Source organism: Lonchura striata, chromosome 6 (genome assembly GCF_050655825.1).
Source record: "Lonchura striata isolate lonStrDom1 chromosome 6, ASM5065582v1, whole genome shotgun sequence".
Taxonomy (NCBI): domain Eukaryota; kingdom Metazoa; phylum Chordata; class Aves; order Passeriformes; family Estrildidae; genus Lonchura; species Lonchura striata.
Window position 1 is genome coordinate 5,982,745 of NC_140708.1, and position 21,494 is coordinate 6,004,238.

The following is a 21,494-nucleotide window of genomic DNA, read 5'->3' on the forward strand; positions in this document are numbered from 1 at the left end:
ATTGTAAAGGATGAGACATCTGGAGGGTGGAACACAACAGGTTTTACTCCTTAATTTATAAACTAATCCTGGAACTGTTGGAACATATCAAGTGGTTTGATGTTCATCCCTGTCCCTCTCTGGTCTGACTGCACATGTCCCCAAATTGCTGTGCTCCCCCCACAAAGTCCCTCAGGGCATCACCAGGGTGCATGAAGAGCTGAAGGACCTTCAGTTCCTGCTCAGTGATCACGATTGGATTAGAAATCATTCCTCAATGGATTGGAAATCAAGGCAGAAGCATAAGCACAGGCTTAGGACTTACTGCACCTGACTCCCTCAGCCTCAGCAAAGGATGCTCACCTTAAGCAGGATCAACAAGATTTGATAGTCTGGGTCTATTCCTTAACCTTCTTTTTGAAATTTCCCCTGACCCATTAAACTCCACTTCCTCTGGCCTTCAGAGGTGTTTTGGGAGCCCTTGGAGAGCATGCAGCCATTTGATAATCACAGATATTTCAGAGCTTGTCCTCGTGCCTGACACTTCTCATAAAAAGCCATTTATTCCCCTATCCAGCCTGTTATCACCCAGACAGTGCCTATTCTTGTGTCCATTTTCTTGCTCAGATAACAAATAGATCCCTCCCAAAGCAGCTGACAATCTCCTTTCTTCAAAGGAAAAGGATTTCAGCAGGGCCAGGAGTCTGCTTGGAAATATTTTGCTTTTTGATCAGGCCAAGTAAGGAACTCTTCCTACAGGGGCAGAAATGCAGCTGGGGGCTTCCAAACTCCGTTTCCTTTTGCCTGGCTCACCATCACATTGGCTTCTGTGTGATAAGAGGATTATTGTCTTTATCATTAGAATTATTTTTTAAATGAGGGAGGAACCTGAGTGTTTCTTGACAGGTTAGAGGCTGAAGTTCAGCTTCTCTGTCGTGTTTTTCCATTTCTTCTAAGAAGAATTCCTGAATTTCCCTGCAGTGTCCTGGATTGCATCTTATTGGCCATGGAAGTCCACGGGAGGAGAAGTGCTCCTGTGGGAATGTTGGGTCTGCCAGGGTCAGAGAGGCCTTTGGGTGGTGTTTGATGGGATTTATTCTCCTTGCAAAACTGTTCATTGTCTTGGGTTTATGATGGAAAACCAGCTGAGGTCTCTGGTATAATACTACAGAGATTTACAAAGGAAACGGGGCTAAAATACGTTAAAATCCATGTTGTGTTAGAGAGGGAAAGTCACAGAAAAAGGGCCTTTTTCTGCACAGCTGGTGGAAAAGTTTGAGCACAGCCTAATTACGAGGAGGATGTCTCGGGCTTCGTGTTTGAAAACTCTGTCTCTAAACTGCCTTTGGAGCCTAATGAAAACTGAAGCCTGCCTGCAAATCCACAATGCCAAGCAAAGCCTTCCAGAGGAGCGTTAATTTGGTGGAAAATGCAGCTTTGGGGCTGAATAAATCACTGACAGGCTGTTTCAGAATTGAACATTTCATCTCTCTGGGTGCTGGATTCCTCACAGGATGGAGAGGCTCTGAGGAAGAGGGCAGAGCAGAGGGTGGGGTTGGTTTGGGGTCAGACAAGCTGGGGGCACTGCTGCCTGCAGCAGCACTTGGAAGCTGAGGATGGATACATGGATGATTAAATGGGCTGGAATTTGGCAGGGCTGGCAGGCCTGGAGAGGGGTAATGAATGGCTTTGATGTTGAATTGGGAAAAGCAGAGGGTGGGGGGGTTGATGTGAGGCAGATGCTCCACCTCTCCTGTCACACAGCTCAAGGCCACACCTCGAGGGCTCTGTCCAGTTCTGGGCTCCTCAGCTCTCTCCTGGAGTTCCAGCCCCTTCCCCAGCTCTGTTCCCTTCCCTGGGCACCCTCCAGCCCTTTGTCATGAGGAGCCCAAAATTAAACTTCCAAGGGATGCACCTGAGCACCTCACAGTGCTGACAGGGCTCACAGTGAATGTTGAATGTTTGATGAATTTCTCAGCTGTCCCTTCTAGCTGAGAATTCCTGCCTATCATGACAGCATTCCCAAAATCTCCAAGCCTCAGGTTTGAGTGGAGGTAGAAAACCTCAGATCCCAGCAGGAATGGCAGTGTCCATAAATACTCAGTGGGTAACTTGGAGTCCTCCCATTTTCCTGAAGGATTCATTGAAGTTTCAATGTGCTGTGAAGCTCTTTAAGGTTTCCTAAGTGGGTTTTTAGTACAAAGACCCAGCACTTGGCACATCCAGAGCTCCAGCCTTGTTGAGAACAGCCTCTGCCATGGCTGCTTTCTCCTGGCACCAATTCCCAGAGAGTTCAGGAACGCTTTGGGTTCTGTTAGAAAGGGGGATTTAGAAACACAGCACCAAAATGAATTCCCTGGCCTCAAACACGAGTGGAAATTCAACTGTCATGGCTGGGGAAGAGGGGAAAACTCAGGATAACTGGAATTGTGCCCTCACAGTAATGGAGTGCTTGGGTGGTGGCAATTCTTTTAAGAAATAAGTGACCGTGCGATAAGAGAAACTCACAGGCCATGGTCACCTTCCTGTCATGGGCTCAGTAAAAAACACCATGGCAAAAGCCAAGGCAAGGTGTGATCTAATTGGTGATAATTGGCTGGAAATCAGAAAGCTCCAGTGCAGATTTGATACTGTCACTTAAATCCACTTAGATGAGGAAGAGGTGGGGTTTTCTCCCTGCTGGAAAAGGCTGGGACATAAAAAAAAAAAAATCTTTTTTTTTAAAATTTATTTTATTATGACAAAGCATTGTGAAAAATGCATTACAATAAGAACAGAAATTTCATCAGGGGTCTGGTGAGCTGTCACTTTAGTTAACTCTTAACAAACACAGAGCCCTTGGGATGTATGTTGGGATGAGCATGGTGTGATCCTGGTGTGCTCATTGGAATCCTCTGGGGAGGGAGACGTGGCCAAGCCTCTGTTTGTTCAGGAAAAACCAAAATAGCACAGGCTGGCACTGAGGAGCTTTGGAGTAAAGGGAATTATTACTTCCCCTGCAGAGAGAGTGTAAAATGAATGAGTTCATCCAGACCCTTCTGGCTGAGGGATTTTAGTGTTTGTCAGTGATCTGGGTGAAACAGTTGCTGAGTGCAGCCAAATCACGTTCTGTGTACAAACAAAAACAAAAAAATCCCCAAATCAAGAGGGAAAATAGGGACAGTCTTTGGATCCACCTATTTGCAGCACAGGACTTGGGAGCACATCTGCACTGTGAAGTGTGTGAGAGGCTGAAGGCCAAGCCAAGTAAAGATCCAGGCACAATTCCAAATGAAAAGCTCATTAACTCCAGCTCTCTGTTGCCTTGACCTCTGGGATGTGCATGAGGACACCCTGGGTGCTCCTTGGCAGGGAACTGGGAGCTAATTTTGGCCTTGACATTACAAAATGATGCTGCTGGAGATGAAGCTCCAGCTCAGGAAAAGCCAGTTGGGATGCAATGTGAGGTGTAAGGGAAATATTGTGGCAATATTTCCTTACATTCACGGGATAACAGCCATGATTCATGAGGAAATGGGATAGCTCCTGTATTTAGGTTGTGCTTGGGTTGGATCTCTGCAGAACGTGTAGGCTGGAGGATGTATAAATGTGGGATTAATGCAGTGAGTTGGTGTATATACAATTTATATCCTGTGTGTTGCTGTCTCGGAATTATTTGTTTCACATGCCTGCAGCTTGGTGAGCTCATCAATGGCTCATCTGGCAGGTAAAGCAAGAAATTTGGCTTAAATGAGTATTTTAAATGATTCCTAAGGTGGTTTAGGGAGCTCTTCCTCTTTCTTTGCTCAGAGTGGCAGGTTCTTTCCTGTTTCTTTCCTGGAGAAAACCTCTACAACCATCTGTAATTACTGGTGGAGCAAAGGGAGGGTGTCAGATCATTCCTTATTGAGTTGTTTCCCTCTCAGAGTTGAATTATCACTGCTTTTAGTTCTCTCTTAATCTCACTGGGGTTATCTCTGTGTGGTGTCAGAGTTACACCCAGGTGGATGAGAGCAGTGAGGACGTGCTGGATGTGTTTTTTTGGGGATGATGGATGCAGGTGGCTCCTCCAGCTTGTCCTCCTCCCTGGCCAGCTGCTAGGGTGGCTTTTGTATCCCTTTGTGATTCGCATCATTCCCAATATTCCACCTGGCCTCTGGAATTTGAGACAAGGTGAGCAGTAAGTGAAGGTGATGGGGTTTATTCTCCTCCTTAAATAAAGCTGGGCATGCAATTGGACTTGGATTTTAAGAGGTGAAAAATCCCCAGTTTGCAGTTTGTTCTGGCACAGAGCAGTAGCCTTTACCAGAAGAAACTCCATGGGGAATGTCATAAAGGTGGAATTTACATCTGGTTCATCCAAAAGCTGTCATTTCCACACCAAAACCAACCCATATTTGAATTAAAACTCATCAAGAGTTGCTCAGGAAAGTCAGGAATATTTGTTTCAATATTTGTTATAAGAGTCGTGCAGTTTTGACCATTCCAAAGCTACTCTTGGGTGCTCCCACAGTTTGCCAGGTGGATTTGTTTGGAAGATAAATTGGGTAAATTCTTGTTTCTGTGCTTGAAGATTAGAAATGTTTCTGTATGTGCACATCTCCAATCATCTCTCCTGATTGAAGTTCACATCCTTTACCTGGTAATTGTTGTGTTTTGTCTCAGCAGAGCCCAGGAAAGATGAGGCACAAAGCCTTTAATGTAATTACAGAGAGCTGTTAAATGTGCATCTCATTATGTGGAATGTCTGGAGGCCTGGCATGCTGCCTTCCCCACACAAGCAGTGCTTCCCCCTCGTGAAGATGCAGAAATATTGATCTAAAGATAGGCAATAATTAGCACAAAATAAGATGTTACAGGAAGTAGCCCCTGGCACTGTTGGTAGGGGATCTTGTTCAGAAGTTGTTGTTGAGCATGAAAAATCCCTGCTGAGTAAAAGAAACTGATTTGATCACTAAATGCTCACAGATTATGAATTTGGAAAATTGATTATTTACTCTTTTGTGCCCCTAACTCCCAGTGACTCTGGTTGTGTCACAGAGAATTCTCAATGATGGGAGCCACCGTGCCTGGGGCAGGAATTCGGTTCAGGAGCTGAGCAGGACAAGGGAAAGGCCTTTAATCATTGCCATCTTCCCCTTTATTGAATGGGAAGAGTTAAATTTGTGCTGATTTGAGGAAAACAGAGAATGTGGCTCCTCTTTGGGAGCTTCCAACTGAACTCAAACATGTAAGAAGTGCAGGAGCCTTCACTGAAGTGGAGAGGAGTGGAGCTCTGCCCCTTTTTCCATTTGTTTTGAGCAAAAAATTAGGGACTTGTGTCTGGGAGTTCAAAATCAAGTTCTTTTCTTGAGCTACCCTGAACCTGCTGCTCAGGGTGGAATGGCTGGAATCCCTGGCAGTGCCCAAGGCCAGGTTGGACAGGGCTTGGAGCAGCCTGGGACAGTGGAAGGTGTCCCTGCCCATGGAAGGGGTGGCACTGGATGGGATTTGAGGTCCCTTCCAACCCAAACCATTCCTTGGATTTCTGATTCCATGACCAAGGCTGGACCCCAGGACTGTGGCAACCAAAGTCAGTCAATTCTGAGGTGGGAAGAGGAGGAATTTGTAATAGTCCCCTCCTATGAAAAACTAATCAGTGTGAGAAAAAGATGGATTTTAATTTCTGCATCTAGACTCAATTTGGAGAAGCCTCCTAGGAATCTGGAGAGGAGTTAATGACTCACAATGTGCTTAATTACCTGTAAAGTTACTTTGTGCTGAGCAGACAGAAAGTAAGAGTTGGGCAGAGTGTGATAAAAGTTCTTTAATCAAAACAAAGATGAAAGAGGAGGGGAGGAAGCACTGTGGTACCACAGGTGTCAATGACAAGTCCAGAAAAAAGGTGGGCTTGTATAGAATCATAGAATTCCAGGAAGAAGTTAGTTGGAAAGGCCTTAAAGCTCACCCAGTGCCACCCCTGCCATGGACAGGGACACCTTCCACTGTCCCAGGCTGTTCCAAGCCCCAAAGTCCAACCTGGCCTTGGGCACTGCCAGGGATCCAGGGGCAGCCACAGCTGCTCTGGGCACCCTGTGCCAGGGCCTGCCCACCCTGCCAGGGAACAATTCCTAATTCCCAATATCCCATCCAGCCCTGCCCTCTGGCACTGGGAAGCCTTTAGAAGGTAAAGGACAAAGGTAGCAGCTTGCCTTGGCTGGGTTTTCCAAGGACACCTGTGCATGGTGAAGTCAGGGATGAGTTTCTGGGTCATAAATAAGTGTGGAAGTTCTGTCCTGAGTGGGAAGAAATTTAAAATGCTCATAAATGCTCATCAGAAAAGGAGTCACGTGGATAATGTGGGTGCCTGGGTAGGATCACCAGCATGGAATGGTGGCTTTGGTTATTTATTTCAGGGAGTTAATTCTGCTTTTGCACAGGAGCCACACTGTTGTTAATACTGGTGCAAATCTTTTGAAGCAAGCTTTAGTCATGCTACTAATGGGAGCATTTTCTCTTCAGCACCTTTGAAAGTTCTCTAAATGGTGCCATTTGTGCTCTGATATCTTAATGTTTTTATGTCCTGGCAGAGACTGGTTTGGCTTTCCTGCATCGAGTCCATTTTCACATCATAATGATCATTTTATGCATTTGTCCTCTCCTTGCATGGGATGAATTTTTAATGTGCAGGCAGAGGGTGACATTTTTATGGCTTTTACGGGCATCAGGAATGCATTTTAAATTCAATTATGCACTGTCTCTGGAAATACCACACAAGTGACTTGCCAATAAATACATCTCGTGGATTACTGGAAACTAACGGGGACAGTAATCACTGGAGTGACTTCACTGGGCCAATTTTTGTTACTCCAAAAAAATACAGGTTAATGCATATTAGGAGGAATATTTCAAGCTTCATATAGACAATGATAAACCAGTATAATTATTTCTGGAAGGAGATGAAAAGAGTTTCTGCAGCTCAATGGAGACAAAACTCACTGGTGCCCCAGCAGCTCGATTTGCAATTAGAAATCAGTGTTTTAAAGGGTAGGGGAAGTCAGAAAAGGGCATTCCATGCACTGAACATGAGCTCAGAGAACTCACAGGATTTGTGCTGTGGAATTGAGCTGGAGATGAAGACAAATCAGGCTTAGGCTGAAGTGTCCTCAGAGGGATGGTAAAAAAATCCTGAAGTTGTTAATAATTGAGCAAATTCCAGCTGACCTGCCGTGAATCACTGTTCTGTTAAGCTGCTGACAAGGAGGGGGAGCGGAACCAGCTGGCCAGAGCACACCAGGAATCAATCAGAATCTGGTTTAACAAGAAAAATCCAAACCACTGGAAAACTGGGAAGATAAAATTCAAAGCAAATTGGGATCTGTGAGCGCAGCACACACATGCCTAGGCATGGGATTTGTAATGCTTTGTGGGGACACAAAGGGTGGTGTTGAAAATAAAACAATGCCACTTGAAACAAGTAAATTAGAGTGTAAGTCCTTATCCAGAGGAGCTAAATGCAGGAGGAATTTTGTTCCAGGGCTTGGAATAACGGAGTGGTTCATGGAGCTGATCCCACCACCCCAGAGAAATCTGGAGGGAGAGAGGCCCTGTCCAGCACAGCCTCTACTCCTCTGCAGCTGTAGGATGGGAGATGTCAGCAGCTCCTGGATCCTCTGAGGAAACCAGTGTTGCAATCTGGATTTTTCTGTTCAGGCTAATGGGATTCACCCTTCCAAACAACACCAGGAATCCAGGACCTTCTGTTCCCCCGTGTTGTAGTTTGCAGGTTAAACTGATGTTTCAGTAAATCCCAATCCTTCACAAAGTGTTCCCAGCACTGTCTCCATGAGGTTTGAGGTCTAAGGGACAATGGATAAGGGTCAGTGTCCCCGAGCCTCTGAGCTCTACTGCAGCCCCCACTGAATTTGGATTGGAGAAAGGTAAAAGCACCTCTTGATAAGAAAATATCCAGCCCTGTGTCCTTGGCTCTCTCATGGACAGAGCTCTGCCCCACTTGGTGCTGTTCCAGTCCTTTCCTTGTTGCTGGAAATGGGGGAATGAGACAAAAAACTCAGTTTATGGGATGTCTAAATCCACTGTGCTTTGCCTTCCTTCACGTGTAGATGATCTCTGACACCTGATCTTCCTGCCATGTGGGTAATAACCACTCTGAATCCGTATTAAGTGACAAATGTGTTGTTCCAATGACACTTAATGGGATTTTTGGGGGATGTTATTGGGAACAACCTGGCTGCTGTGTTTTAAATCAATCCTCATGTGCCCACCCTGGTGCTGCTGCCCTGATCTCCGTGCCTGGTCCACAACTGAGCTGTTGAGCACGTCTGGACCATTAAAGGAAATTTTGTTAGACATTAATCACCCCAGAGGAGTAAACTGAGTCATCTGCAAACATGTGGAATGATCATCAATAAATCAGGAATGACAGGGAACTAGGAATGGATTTATGGAAGTGCTTTCAACACCTGTTGCTGGCTCCTTTTAAAAGTATTTTGATATCTGTCAATGAGTCAGATTTTAATCTGAAGTGTTTCCTTCTAAACACATTGAATGGTGGTTTTAATCAAGATGAAATGTGGCCTTGCATAAATCAATGTACAGAAAATAGAATCTGCAAGACAGTCATAATCGTATCATGATGACCTTCTTTCAATGAAAAAAATGAAATAAAGCTGACTAGCATAAGTTATATTTTAAAATCAGTTTTGATGGGGTGGTGGAGCCACTGTTGGATGAGGATGGGCTCTGGAAATAGCCAAGCTCTTGGATGCTGCTCTGGAAAAAGAGGCAGGGCAGGATATCCTGGGTTACATGGCTCAGGGCAAAAAGCACCAAAACTGGGTTCATTCCGTTTGGATCCATCTTCCCTGTCCTTTCCCCTTCCCTGACCTCCTCATGGGCTAACGTGGGGTCAGGTTTTCCTTCTGTTTGCTTCATGTCTGCCACAGAGACCCTGGAATTCTGTCCTGCCTTCTATTATTTCTCTGTCCAGATATCAACAAGGGAGCCCACAAATATTCCCAACCACTCCTGTTCCAGGATTGTCTTCTTCACTTTTGGAACAGGACAAGAGGAAAAGGTTTGGAGGTTCAGCCACAGACCTTGAGAATGACAGAGCAGGGTGCCAGTGGAATTCCCTTCCTGGGATAACCCCCTCACTGCTGACCTTTTGTCATCTGTTGAACAGCAATTAATTAAACAAATTGGTGGAATTTAGTGGAGCTTTCATGTTGCATTAGAGAAAATAATGGAAAAAAGAAAATGCTGGAGAGACCAAAATGAAACATCTGTTGAGATTCCAGCAGGGATGGATGGAATGTGTGTTGGATCCAAAGGAAATGTCCCCAGGAATAATTTCTCTCTTATGGCAGGACAGGGGCTGTTCCATGGATCAAGTGAGCCATGGCTGGTCAGTCTCACTGGTGACCACTGACCAGAAGGTCCCTCCCCTTTTCCAAACTGCTTTGGACCTGGAATGTTGCTCTTTCCCCTCATGGATCATCCAAACTAGAGATGCTCCACTTGGAATCTTGGGTGTCCTGCTCCCAACAGGACTGGGATGAGCCTGGGTGTAGGATCAAGAATTGAGGGTTGGATTTGGGATCACCCACCCCAGATGAGTTGTGCTTGGAGAGAAAGCCAGGACTGGGATGAGCCTGGGTGTAAGATCAAGAATTGAAGGTTGAATTTGGGATCACCAGCTCTAGATAGGCTGAGACAAAGCTAGGACTAGGATAAGCTTGGAGATTGGATCAAGAATCAAAGGGTTGGATTTAGGATCACTGACCCCAGATGAGTTGTGCTGGGAGAAGAAGCTGGGACTGGGATGAGCCTGGATGTAGGATCAAGAATTGAGGGTTGGATTTGGGATCATCAGCCATGGAGAGGAAGCTGAGAGGGTTTGACAGCAGCAGAACAGAATTGTATGGAATTAGTGCAATTGGCTTCCAAGCACAGAGGGTTTTTTTTTTGTTTATTTTGCGTTTTTTATTGCCCATTATGCTGCTTGCCTGTCTCTAATATTCCCAAGATTGTTTTCATAAACAATTGTATTTTTGTGCCGTGCGTGGAATCTGTCAGGCTTTATTTGATTATTTCTTCAATACAGCCCAGGCCCCTCGAATATCCTCGACCTTTAATTCATTTTCAGCTGTGGAGGTTTTGCTGTGCATAGGAAATTTTGGTCTCCAAGATGTAGAGGGAGAATCAACAGCGTTGTAAAGTCTGGGATTAAATCATACTTCTCCTTTCTTTAATTCAATAAAGGACTCAGGCTTATCTTGGAGAAAGGGATATCCCACCTATGGCTTTAGAGGTACTTTAAAGGTATTTAAAAGGTATTTATAAATCATGAGGAAGGAGCTTTTGCCCATGGGTTGGGATCATAGAGCTGGGCTGGTTTGGATGTCCAGGGGGTCTCGCTGGGGATCCCTGGGGTTGGCACAGCACTGCCTGTTTGTAGGAAGGTCTCAAATGCCTCTGAGGTGGATTTTCTTGGGGCCAGTCCCAGGATTTCATCTCAGCGTGGTTGTGCTGGGCTCTCACCATGAAAGGAACAAAATTCTTTGGATTTTGGTACCATGTTTTGTGGCTGATTTCTCTGGGGGTAGCTAAGTCATTCTTGGAAGTCTGTTCTCATTGGGGAGCTCAGAAGTGATCCTCAGTTGATCACTCAGAAGGGATTTTCTTTGGAGCTGTCCCTCCATAAATCATCTCAGGTGTTCCAGCCAGAGTGAGGAGCTCAAAGTTGCTCCCAAACCTCGTGTCTGGGATTTGGGGATGCTGCCAACCACAGGGTCACCCCTGCTATCTCCCAGCCCAGGAATGTGTTGGGCAGAACATCCATGTTTTTAAATTCTTCACATAGTAGATAACAACAAAAAAGGTAGATATTTAGGTGTTTTAATGTGGCACCCAGATGCTCCAGGCCCTTGCTCAGCTGCTCAGCCTCTGCTGGCCCCACTCCAGGAGCTCCATGTTCCTTTCAGCTCCTTTGCTTTGCCCAGGAGAATGTTGAAAAGCTGGTGATTCAGAGGATGTTAAAAACATTTACAGCTTACCTTTCTTTTGTATACATGGAATTCTGGAGGCAGCAGATGATGGTGATCTCTGGGATATGTTCAGTTAATGGGGGTGGTTAAAAGGAGGACGAAGCGTTCTGGCAGCAAACAGGGCTGTGCTTGCAGAGGGTGTCAGTGGCTCCATGAAAAGGAGATGATTATGATGCTGTCAAGTGCAGCAGAGATCTCTTAGACACAAGACTCCTGCCTTCATTCGGTCTTGGATATGATGTAAATACCCAATTTGGAGGAAGGAGAGACAACAGACCATGCATGCAAATGCCACTTGTCCCTTATTTACACTCGCTGCGATTTTGACACATTGACCAGTGTTAAGAATCTCTTTTGAGGCACACTATGAGAATCAGACCCAAAAATCTTTTGTTTTCTACCTTGTGTGAGGTAATGGTCTTTGTTGGACTTCATTCTGGTGCTCCAGGGTTGCAAGACCAGGCTGGGCAGGGCTTGGAGCAGCCTGGGACAGTGGAAGGTGTCCCTGGCCATGGCAGGGGTGGCACTGGATGAGCTGTAAGGTCCCTCCCAACCCAAACCATCCTGGGATTCTGTGGTTCAGTCAAGAAGGAGAAAATTGCCTTGGTGCCCCCACTCGGGGTCTCTCCAGAGGTTGAAGGGTGACATTTCATTTCCCATGAAATATCTTAGACAAAGGGGAAAAAAGCAGGAGAGAAACTCCTTGACAGCAAACTGTTTTGAAGAGGTAATTACAGTGCAAGCCAAAGACAATTTAATTTCAGCTATATTGCAAATGCAGGATCATAAAAATCAGTGTTCAGGGCTATGAGGCTTCGCATGACAGCTTTGGTCTTTAATCACCAGTGTATTTATATCAAACACAGTGTGGCCAGATGGACCAGGGCAGTGATTGTTCCTCTGTGCTGGCCCTGCTGAGGGACCCCAGGGCTGTGTCCAGTCTGGGCCCTGGAGGGGCTGGAGTGTGGCCAGGCCAGGGAAGGGAGCTGGGGAAGGGGCTGGAGCCCCAGGAGCGGCTGAGGGAGCTGGGAAGGGGCTCAGCCTGGAGCAAAGGAGGCTCAGGGGGGACCTTGTGGCTCTGCACAGCTCCTGCCAGGAGGGGACAGCCAGGGGGGGTCGGGCTCTGCTGCCAGGGAACAGGGACAGGACAAGGGGAAACGGCCTCAAGCTGGGCCAGGGGAGGCTCAGCTGGGACAGCAGCAGGAATTTCTCCATGGAAAGGCTGCTCAGGCCTTGGCAGGGCTGCCCAGGGAGCTTTGGGGTGCCCATCCCTGGAGGTGTCCCAGGAAGGGCTGGAGGTGGCACTCAGTGCTCTGGGCACTGGGCACAGCTGGGGCTCCATGGGCTGGCAGGGATTTTCCAGCCCCACTGACCCTGGGATTCTGTGATATAGCAGTGTTGGAAAAGCTGGGTGAGTTGGAAGGTAGAAAAGTTCTGCTTTGGGATTGTCAGGTAGAATTTGATTTGCAAATATGAAGAAATGCCACCTGCTAGATCAAAAATCATCCCATGCCATCCTCCAAGGATTCCAGCAGGAGCAGGTTCCCTCTGTGAGGTGCCTCAGGAGCAGCAGAGTGAACCCTGTGCCTTGAGATGAGCAGCCACATCTGTGCCTGCCCAAACTCCACTGAGGTTCCCAGGGTGGCTGCTGCTTCTGCTGAGCCTTGGTGGCTCCCAGGCAGCAACTGTCCTTTTCAAGATGAATCATCCTGGGTGAATTCATGTGCGATGGGAGGAGGGGGTTCACATACCTGCTAATTACTCTTCCTCCCTCTCATTCTGACATCAACAATGAAACTTTTCTTTTAAATCAGCCCCATCTCCCCAGTGACTGCCACAGGAGATGCAGTAGGAGGGCTCTGTGTGATAATGAACCCCTGTCAGGGAGAGGCAGGGATTGACAGAGCAAGGCAAAATACTCCTCCAGAGTTCCTGCTCTGCCTGCTGAACACAAACAGAAATCCTGGGCTGAAAGAGGATCCCTGGAAGTGTTCAAAAACCACATAGATGTGGTGGGTAGGGATGGGTTCACGATGGACATGCCAGAGTTGGACTCTGCTCTTGGAGGCCTTTCCAGCCTTTCTGATCCTTTTGAGATCATTTCAGGTTCTCCTCAGGGACACTGAGAGTCCTGGTGTCGTGATGCCAGCAGATCCCTTGGTGTTCTTTCAGCACAAGAAGGAAAAATGCAATTCTTGGCACTCGCTTTGCTTCAGTATTTGCTCATCAGGGATAAGACCAGTTCTGCTTCTCTTCCCTTTCCTGTGTGTAGTAGGGCTTAGGATATAACCAGATCCCTGGAAACAAATGATCCACAACCTCCTTTCAGGATTTTATTTCCCTGATAAGGGCTGTGTAATGAGTGGCAGAGCGTTCAAACTGTGGCTGTTCCATCTTCACCCTCTCCAAAATGAGTAATGGTGAGTTGCTTACAGCCTGTGTGGCTATAGCACAGCAGACAAATCATCTGCAGCAACTCCAGAGCAAATCCCTTCTCTCTTCCTGAGACTTCTGCTCCGTGGGGTGCTTCCAAGGCCAACCCAAAGTGAAATTAATGGGAGTGTGAGTGGCTGTCACCCTCCCTGTCCCCTCCACCTGGATCTCTGATATTGTTTGACCTGTGTCCTGTCAAGGGCCAAGAACAAGAGAGTCCTGGAGAGGCTGGAGTGTGGTCAGGGAAGGGAACAGAGCTGGGGAAGGGTTCAGCTTAGACAGCAGCAGGAATTTCTCCATGGAAAGGCTGCTCAGGCCTTGGCAGGGCTGCCCAGGGAGCTTTGGAGTGGATATCCCTGGAGGTGTCCCAGGAAGGGCTGGAGGTGGCACTCAGTGCTCTGGGCACTGGGCACAGCTGGGGCTCCATGGGCTGGCAGGGATTTGCCAGCCTCAGTGATTCCATGCATCCAAGCAAAAACCAGCCTTGACTTAGCAATGACCTGTGTGACTGAGGAAGGTCTGAGTTTTTTTGAGAAATAGATACACCTTCTTTAATTTCTGCCACTTTTCTTGTGGGTACTATGAATGAAAATAACCGGCAGCTGATGCTCCAAATAATATGTATTAATCTGACAGAAAAGTGGAATTGTCTTTTGATGCAGCAATTTGCAACACAAGAGGAATGTACCTGGCAGGGTGGGCAGGCCGTGGCACAGGGTGCCCAGAGCAGCTGTGGCTGCCCCTGGATCCCTGGCAGTGCCCAAGGCCAGGCTGGACAGGGCTTGGAGCAGCCTGGGACAGTGGAAGGTGTCCCTGCCATGGCAGGGGTGGCACTGGATGGTCTTTAAGGTTCCTTCCAACCCCAGCCCCTCTGATTTTATGAAGTGATTCCATGATCCTAATGGAGACAGCTTTCCCTCCCTGACACAACTGGGAACCCAGTGGGAGGCTGCCTGTACAGCTTCAGTTGTCCAAAGCACCGTTTTTATGGTGATATCCCAAATCAAGGATCAGCTGGTGCTGATCAGATGTAGCCTCAGCTCTTCTGGAGCTGAGACAGAGCTGTAGGAGCACCCCAAATGTGCTGAAGAAGGACATTTGCATTTTTCAGCCTTTATTCCAGTTGGGTGCCAAATAAAAAAGCTTCAGGGAACTCAGACAGCCTTAATTTCCTTTTACTGGAATATTGGAGTCTGGAGCTCTGCTTACTCAAGGCACAGAGCAGTGACAACAACTGCAATTGTGATGGTGCCAAGCAGCAATAAAAGAGAGAGGTTTTGTTCCGGGCTTACCCAGGAGAAACGTCTGGATGATCACCCTCACTGAGCAGCCTTCAAAAGTTTGGGAGTGCATCTTGAAAGGGATTTAGAGAGTGAATGGTTGCTTTTGTACCCTGGAGGCAGAGCAGAGCCAGGAGCCCTGTGGGTTGTGGTGTGTGGCAGAAGATAAATGTCCTGTCGGAGCTGGCAGCGCCGCCACCGAGGCTGCAAACAACGCCTTGGGCCACAGCCAGCACTGCTTGGAAGCTCTTTCTGCTTCCTTCAGGAGCATCCCATGGGATGGATCACAGGCTTCAGTCCGGGATGGATCACAAGCATGAATCCAAGCCTGGTTAATGGGGATGTTGCTTCTACCTTGAAGCTGAGAGCAGCTTGGTGACTGCATCCCCAGGGATGGAGCCACGACCTTTCCCACCTCCTTTGGGTTGGGCATATCCTGCTCCTCCATGGGGACGGGTGATTTATTAAAAAAAATATGGATATTGATCTAGTACCGATATCCAACTGTGACGGACAAAAACTCTCTAACAGTTTAAAGTTAGAAAGTGTGAGTTTATTCAACACCGGGCAGTGTGCAGGATGGCTCCCAAATCCACACCGCAGCTTCCAGGTGATTACAGAACCCTTTTATCCATACAAGTATTGAATACCCAAAATACAAATACATGTTCATAATTTCGGTATATCCCATTCCTCACTTCATATGCTAATCGTGTAGTTTGTCCCTTGAAATGGGTCAGTGTCCCTTTCATGGGGAGGGGTCCCAAAATGAGGAAGTACATGAAGTCTTCCTCGTTCTGACCTTTCTGCCTTTTCAATGCCAATATGACAAATGAACTCTTGGTAGAACTCCCATTCCTTGTCTTCCATTGGTTTCAGAACAGAGGAGGCCCACAATTGTCTCATGTTCCTAAAAGCTCTTTGTCAGTTTGTATATTCTTCATTATAAACCCAGCTAACTAAACATTGTGCTGACGAGCAATCAATTATTAGTTAACTCCTAACTTCATCAAGGCCTACTCATTTATTATTATTATTTTAATTAACTCTAGTAAGGCTTATTTCTAACTAAAATCTTAGCTCCTCTAAAATCTCTAAATTCCTTAAAGTTTACATTTAAGGGAGTCAATCCAGCGATGTTTCAGCACAGCTGCCTCCCCTGAGTTTGGCAGCTGGTGCTGGGCACGTTGAGCTCTCTGGGAGAATGTGTCACGTTTGGAGACAGGTGGAATTGCTGCAGACAGGGAGCCATTCCCCACGGGAAATTCTGCTGGGTGAAGGAACTGCCATCCCTGCATCCCATCGTGGCTGAGCAGTGGGGACTGCAGCCAGGAAAATGTCACCTCCTTCTCCTGCTCACTGTCCAGGGTGTAGGGGTGGGCTGGCTGGAGAAGGTTCCTCACCCTGTTCCCTGTGATGGCAGTCGTGCTCTCCTGATAAAATGCTGTTTGTGGATGGATTAAAATCATCCAGTTTATGGCATTTTCTGTTAAAACTCAAATCCTGGAGCTAGGGGTCTGCTTTGCCTCCTTGTTTGCTGCCTCTGTAGGGTGGCCTGGATCCTCCTGAGGATCCTGGGCTGTACTTTGGCCAGGGGATCCTATCAGGTAGACATAAATAATTTGCTATCCATACTTTTTAACACCCATATCACCTTCAAGAGCTTAGAGGAGTCAAGGGGCTGCAGGTGAGCTATTCAGTTTGAATAGGTCTATTCCATCCCCAGCTGGATTCCATAGCCTCATCCAGGGAGTGGATTCAGGGCAGGTGGAGAAATTACTCTTCATTAAGTGGAATAAGAAGCAGCTGGAGAAAGTCCCTTATAAAGGACTGGGTAAGCAGCGTCGAAGGAGCCCCGTGTTGCTGGGAGAGGCTGGTGAATTGCTCTTGTTAATTCTATAATTAAATCCCAATCATTGAACTGAGAAAAACTTCCAAGATCATCAAGTCCAGCTCTTCCTGGGCAAAGTGAGAGGTGGTTGTGGAATGAGAGGAGCAAGTGAAATCCTTCACTTGTGCTGCAGGTAGGGAGAAAAGTCACAAGTTTCAAACTTTGCTGAAGACTTTCAGTGTTGCATACCTGAATACCTCTTGTGCCAGCTGTAGTGCTGTTACTGTCTGGGGTGGGTGTTCAAAATTCTTCATTGTTGATGGGATTTAAGGAGCAGTGGGAGAAGAACTTGTTGGAGAAAGTCTGGGTTTGTTTGACCCTGCTTTGTTGGGCAGAACAGTTGTTCCTTGAACAGCTGGAGCAGTGTTTGCTGCAATTTCTTCCACCCTAAATGCATCCCAGCTCAAGGGCTGAATGTTTGCCCTTCTATAGTTCCAGCTTTTTTCACACAGCTGTAGAAAGGGAAATACAATTTTCCTGCCTCTTGCTGTGGTGATCAAAGATTCCCTGGGAGATTTTCTGCTCCCATTTGCCTCCCTCCCGTGTGTTTTCCCACTTGGAGCAATTTGCAGCTCAGCTGTGATGCTCAAGGCTTTCCCTGGAGAGCTGAGGCTCCATTTGCCTTTCAGGGCAAGTTCCCACCTGGAAATAATCATGGAAATACTCCTTTTGTATACAAGTCCTTCAATAATGCAGGAGGAATCAAGACTGTTTTATGAATCCGTTTAATGTTGTCCTGTGGAGAGCAGAGGGGGATTTTTATTGACCTGGAGAATCAAGTCTTGCTCTTTTCTTATCAAAGAAACTCAAATATTTGGCTATTTTGTCACTTGCTGTTCAGGGGAATTCTGGCCTGCCATAAACCCCCCTAAATCTGGGAGATTAATGGTGTGATTCCATGATGTGTTTGGAGATTGTTTTGTCAGCAAATTGCTTTTGCCATTATTTGCTCTATTGCAGAGTTGAAGTTTTAGACTTTTCTCATGGCAAGAGTTGGAATTTAGGGCCTATTTCCCTGTTTTTTAATGGATTTGGTCTGTAATAGATGTGTTTCACTACCCTTCCTTGAATTTCACAGGCATAATTATCTATAAAAATATACCCTGTGGTGAGTTCCCCCCAATTTGGGAGTTTAAGTGTGCAAAAATCTGATTGCTTGACCACACTTGTATCTGAGCACTTTGTCCAAGGCTGTTATCTTCTCCCATAAGTTTATTCCTCATTTGGGTGCTGGAAATGATGTAATGAGCTCTCATTTTATGGTTAGGCCTGGCTGTCACAGAATTCCTGTCCAGTTGTTTGCTTGCTCCCGTTACAATGTGGGACCACGTATTCCCAGAAATAAAAATGTTCTTCCTAAGTAAAAAAAGCTGTTGATGAGATAATGAAAGATGATTATTTTCTGCCTTTATCAGCCCAGATTTGTCTTGCTATCATTAAATAGATTCAACAGAGATTATTTTTTTTTTAAATTAAAAAGAAGGGTAAATGTCCACAGAATAATTTAGGTAGGAAAAGACTTTAAATATCAAGTCCAGCTGTTCTCTCAGCACTGCTGAGCCCCACACTGACCCATATCCCCACGTTCCATGGCTCTTGGACCCTTCCAGGGATGCTGCTTCCACCTGGGCAGCCCTGCCAAGGCCTGAGCAGCCTTTCCATGGAGAAATTCCTGCTGCTGTCCCAGCTGAGCCTCCCCTGGCCCAGCTTGAGGCCGTTTCCCCTTGTCCTGTCCCTGTTCCCTGGCAGCAGAGCCCGACCCCCCCTGGCTGTCCCCTCCTGGCAGGAGCTGTGCAGAGCCACAAGGTCCCCCCTGAGCCTCCTTTGCTCCTTAAATCCCACCCAGTGCCACCCCTGCCATGGGCAGGAACGCCTTCCACTATATCCCAGGTTGCTCCAAACCCTGTCCTTGGGCACATCCAGGGATCCAAGGGCAGCCCCAGCTTCTCTGGGCCATGGTGTGTTTTTGTTGGGTCTGTGTGCTTCCTTCAGCATCACCTGTGAATATTTGGTGGTTCTCAGGTTTTTATGGACAAGAGATGATGAGAAACCAGAGTACTGCAAACCACAGGCTGGTTGAGGATGGGAGAGAATCTGGAGGTCCTCTGGTTCAGGTTGCCATGGACCGTGTCCTGATGGCTTTTGGCTCTCTCCAAGGAGGCCTTGGGTGTGGAACCCACCCTGGGTGGGCTGTAAGGCAGTGGAGATACAGCTTCAAAGCCAGGATATTCCCTGGAGCTTTGGAGACCCAAACTTGTGTCCTCCATCCTGCTCCAGACTGGTTTAGGTTTAGTCCTGTGGATCCTGGCTCATTACGGCTGCATCTCATCCCAGCCTGGCCTGAGCAGCCTTTGCTGAGGGAATTGCTGCCAAACAAGTGACAAAGTCACCTTTTTGGCTGAAGAAAAGCCACAAATATGGCTATTTTTTGAAACAGGGAAGTGTTCAGAAACTTCCTGAGGGCTTGGGTGGGGGCTCAGTGCTGCAGAGCTCTGTGCTCCCAGGTGTGATTTCACTCTTCTGTCTGGGGCTGCTTGGAGCTGATCTTCTCTGCCCCTTCTTTGGGTTGCATTTTATTTCTGGGGGGGCTGAAGCAGACTTGGAAGGAATATGAGTGAGCAGGTTTGTGGCTCACAGGAATTCCAGTGGGTCTTGAATGGATCCTGTTGCAGTAAGGTAGAAAAATAATGAAGAAAGGCTTGCTCCCAAAAACAGTGGCTAGCCCTTTGCAAGTTCCCATGTGAAAGCAATCCTGGTGTGAGCAGTTAGTTAACATAATTTATCCCTAGGGGAAAAAAAAAAAAAAAAAAAAAAACCACAACCAACAAATTGCACCTGTATAAGCTGGTTTTGCACTGTTAGATAGAAAAATGAAAACTGTCTTTTACAAACAACTTCCCTGCACATACACACTGAGAGTTTGAGTGACCAGTCAATACAGAATAACAACTTGTTAATAGCCAATAAAGTAATTGGTAAGAAATCTACTGACCAGTTGTAGTCACACAGGAGGTCTGTAAAACTGTATAAAAAGGAGTTCTGTGAATAAAGAAAATGGAGTCCATGTGATTTATTCCCATAGATCCCTAGCTGACTACCAGCTTTAGGGGTGGCTCTCCAGAGGTTTATCCTGGCAGTCTCCCATCATCACCAAATCCACCCAAGCTAGAAAAGGAGCAGCTTTCCCTGATATCTTCCTGTTCATCCCCAGAACATGAAGGAGAGCTACAGAGGGGAGGAAAGCAGCTGGATCTGTGCCCTGTGTGAAGGGATCCGTTAATGGAGATTTCTTTTCTATTGCAGCGTTCCCACATTCCAGAGCCTTCCCGAGGAGATCCTCAGTAAGCTTGCAGATGTCCTGGAAGAGGTAAGTGCTTGGAATATTGGGATTTCACAAGTTTAGAACCTTCTGCTGGCAATATCCAGCCTCTTCTTTACCCCAAAGAGCAGCTCCCCAGTTTGGTAACCATCGAGGCCATGGGATGAGTTGTGGGGAAAATGAATCCAGTTTTGAATAGGGTTTATATATATTTCTAAATGGATTTTTATCCAGTTGGGGAGTGAATCAATCATTTCCTGTGGTGTCCAGAAGGGAATGAGCTTTTCCAGCCTGTGGGTGAGTGGTGGGGATGAAGGTAATGAGAAAACCTGGTCTCATTTCAGATATGATGGAACACTTATTTTGGAGGGTATTTTAAAGGTGTTGTGGAAAAGGTGCTTTGGGAAGAGTTGCAGCAGTGTTGAGATGTTGGGGTGGAGTTGGGCTTTGCCTACCTGGCTTTAACTGGGGTTTCGTTAGGGTCAAGCTTTTCATAAGTCTATTTAAAACAACAAAGAAATCACCCGTAAAACACCAACCAAAAAAAACCAAAACCCTCTGAAAAAAAAACACAAAAAGCTCTATAACCCCTTAAAAATGCAAAAAAACCCTAACCTGCACCCTACAAAAAAAACCTCAAAGCCCTCCAACCTTGCCCTATAAACAGATGTAAAATGGATGTAAAATATTTGGGTCATATCACAGTTTAATCCCAAAATTTAATTCCCACGATGCTCCCTTCTGAGCCTGAGGAATTCAATATCCCAAAAAGTTATTAATAAACCCTTCCAAAAGGTGATTTAAGTGCAGGGAATGAATGTGTGGCAGTAATTTATTTCATTCCTGCTGGCTTTTCTTCATCCATGCCTCTCCATCAGGGAAGATGTTCCCGTGGATTTGGAGGAAAAGCGCTGCTGACATTGGAGTTGATTTGAATTCTTCTTTTCCTGAGCTTTGCTCGGGTGTTGTTCCTTCTCTGCCTTTTTATTTAGTGCCCAGATAAATTCTGTGGCTCCAACAAATCAGCTGTTTGTCACCCTGAATAATTGCATATTCACAGATAAGCTTTATTCCCTTTTACTGCCAGGAAATGCTCTGATTTAGGGAAAAAAAAGGATATGAATTCCCTCTGCTGTAAATTCCATCTGCCTATCTCAAAACCCCACTCCCAACCAGAATTTGCTTGGATCGTATCACCAGCATTAAGCTCCTTATCAAGAGTTAAGGAGGAGAATAAAGTCCATAAAACTTTTCCAGAAACACTTAAAGTTTTGTGGCGGGGGGGAAAAAAATCCTAATAAATATCAGTGAAGAAATGAGTCATGAAAGCAGCATTTATGGGGAATAAATCTGGTTTTTTAGGGTGGATGCGTGCAGTTTTCTGTTTGGAATTAGTGATATTTTCTCTGGGTTTGTATTGGATTGAATAGGCTGTGTTTTGCATAAATTAAAAACAAAAAGTCACTCTCAAATCTGTGTATTTAGAGATTAACTCCCACTTGGCTACAGCCCCCTTTCCATAGGTCACACCTGGGAAGTACTGGAAAACCCCTCTGGATCATGGA

General features: G+C 46.3%; 1 protein-coding gene across 2 annotated transcripts in view; it reads left to right on the forward strand.

The window, feature by feature from the left end:
* PRKG1 (protein kinase cGMP-dependent 1) overlaps positions 1–21,494 on the forward strand; it is a 379,974-nt gene that overhangs the window by 247,878 nt on the left and 110,602 nt on the right. For both annotated transcript variants that reach the window (XM_021537071.3, XM_021537070.3), the window contains exon 5: positions 19,914–19,977. In XM_021537071.3, the coding sequence (XP_021392746.1) occupies positions 19,914–19,977 (64 nt within the window). The remainder of the gene's footprint in view (positions 1–19,913; positions 19,978–21,494) is intronic.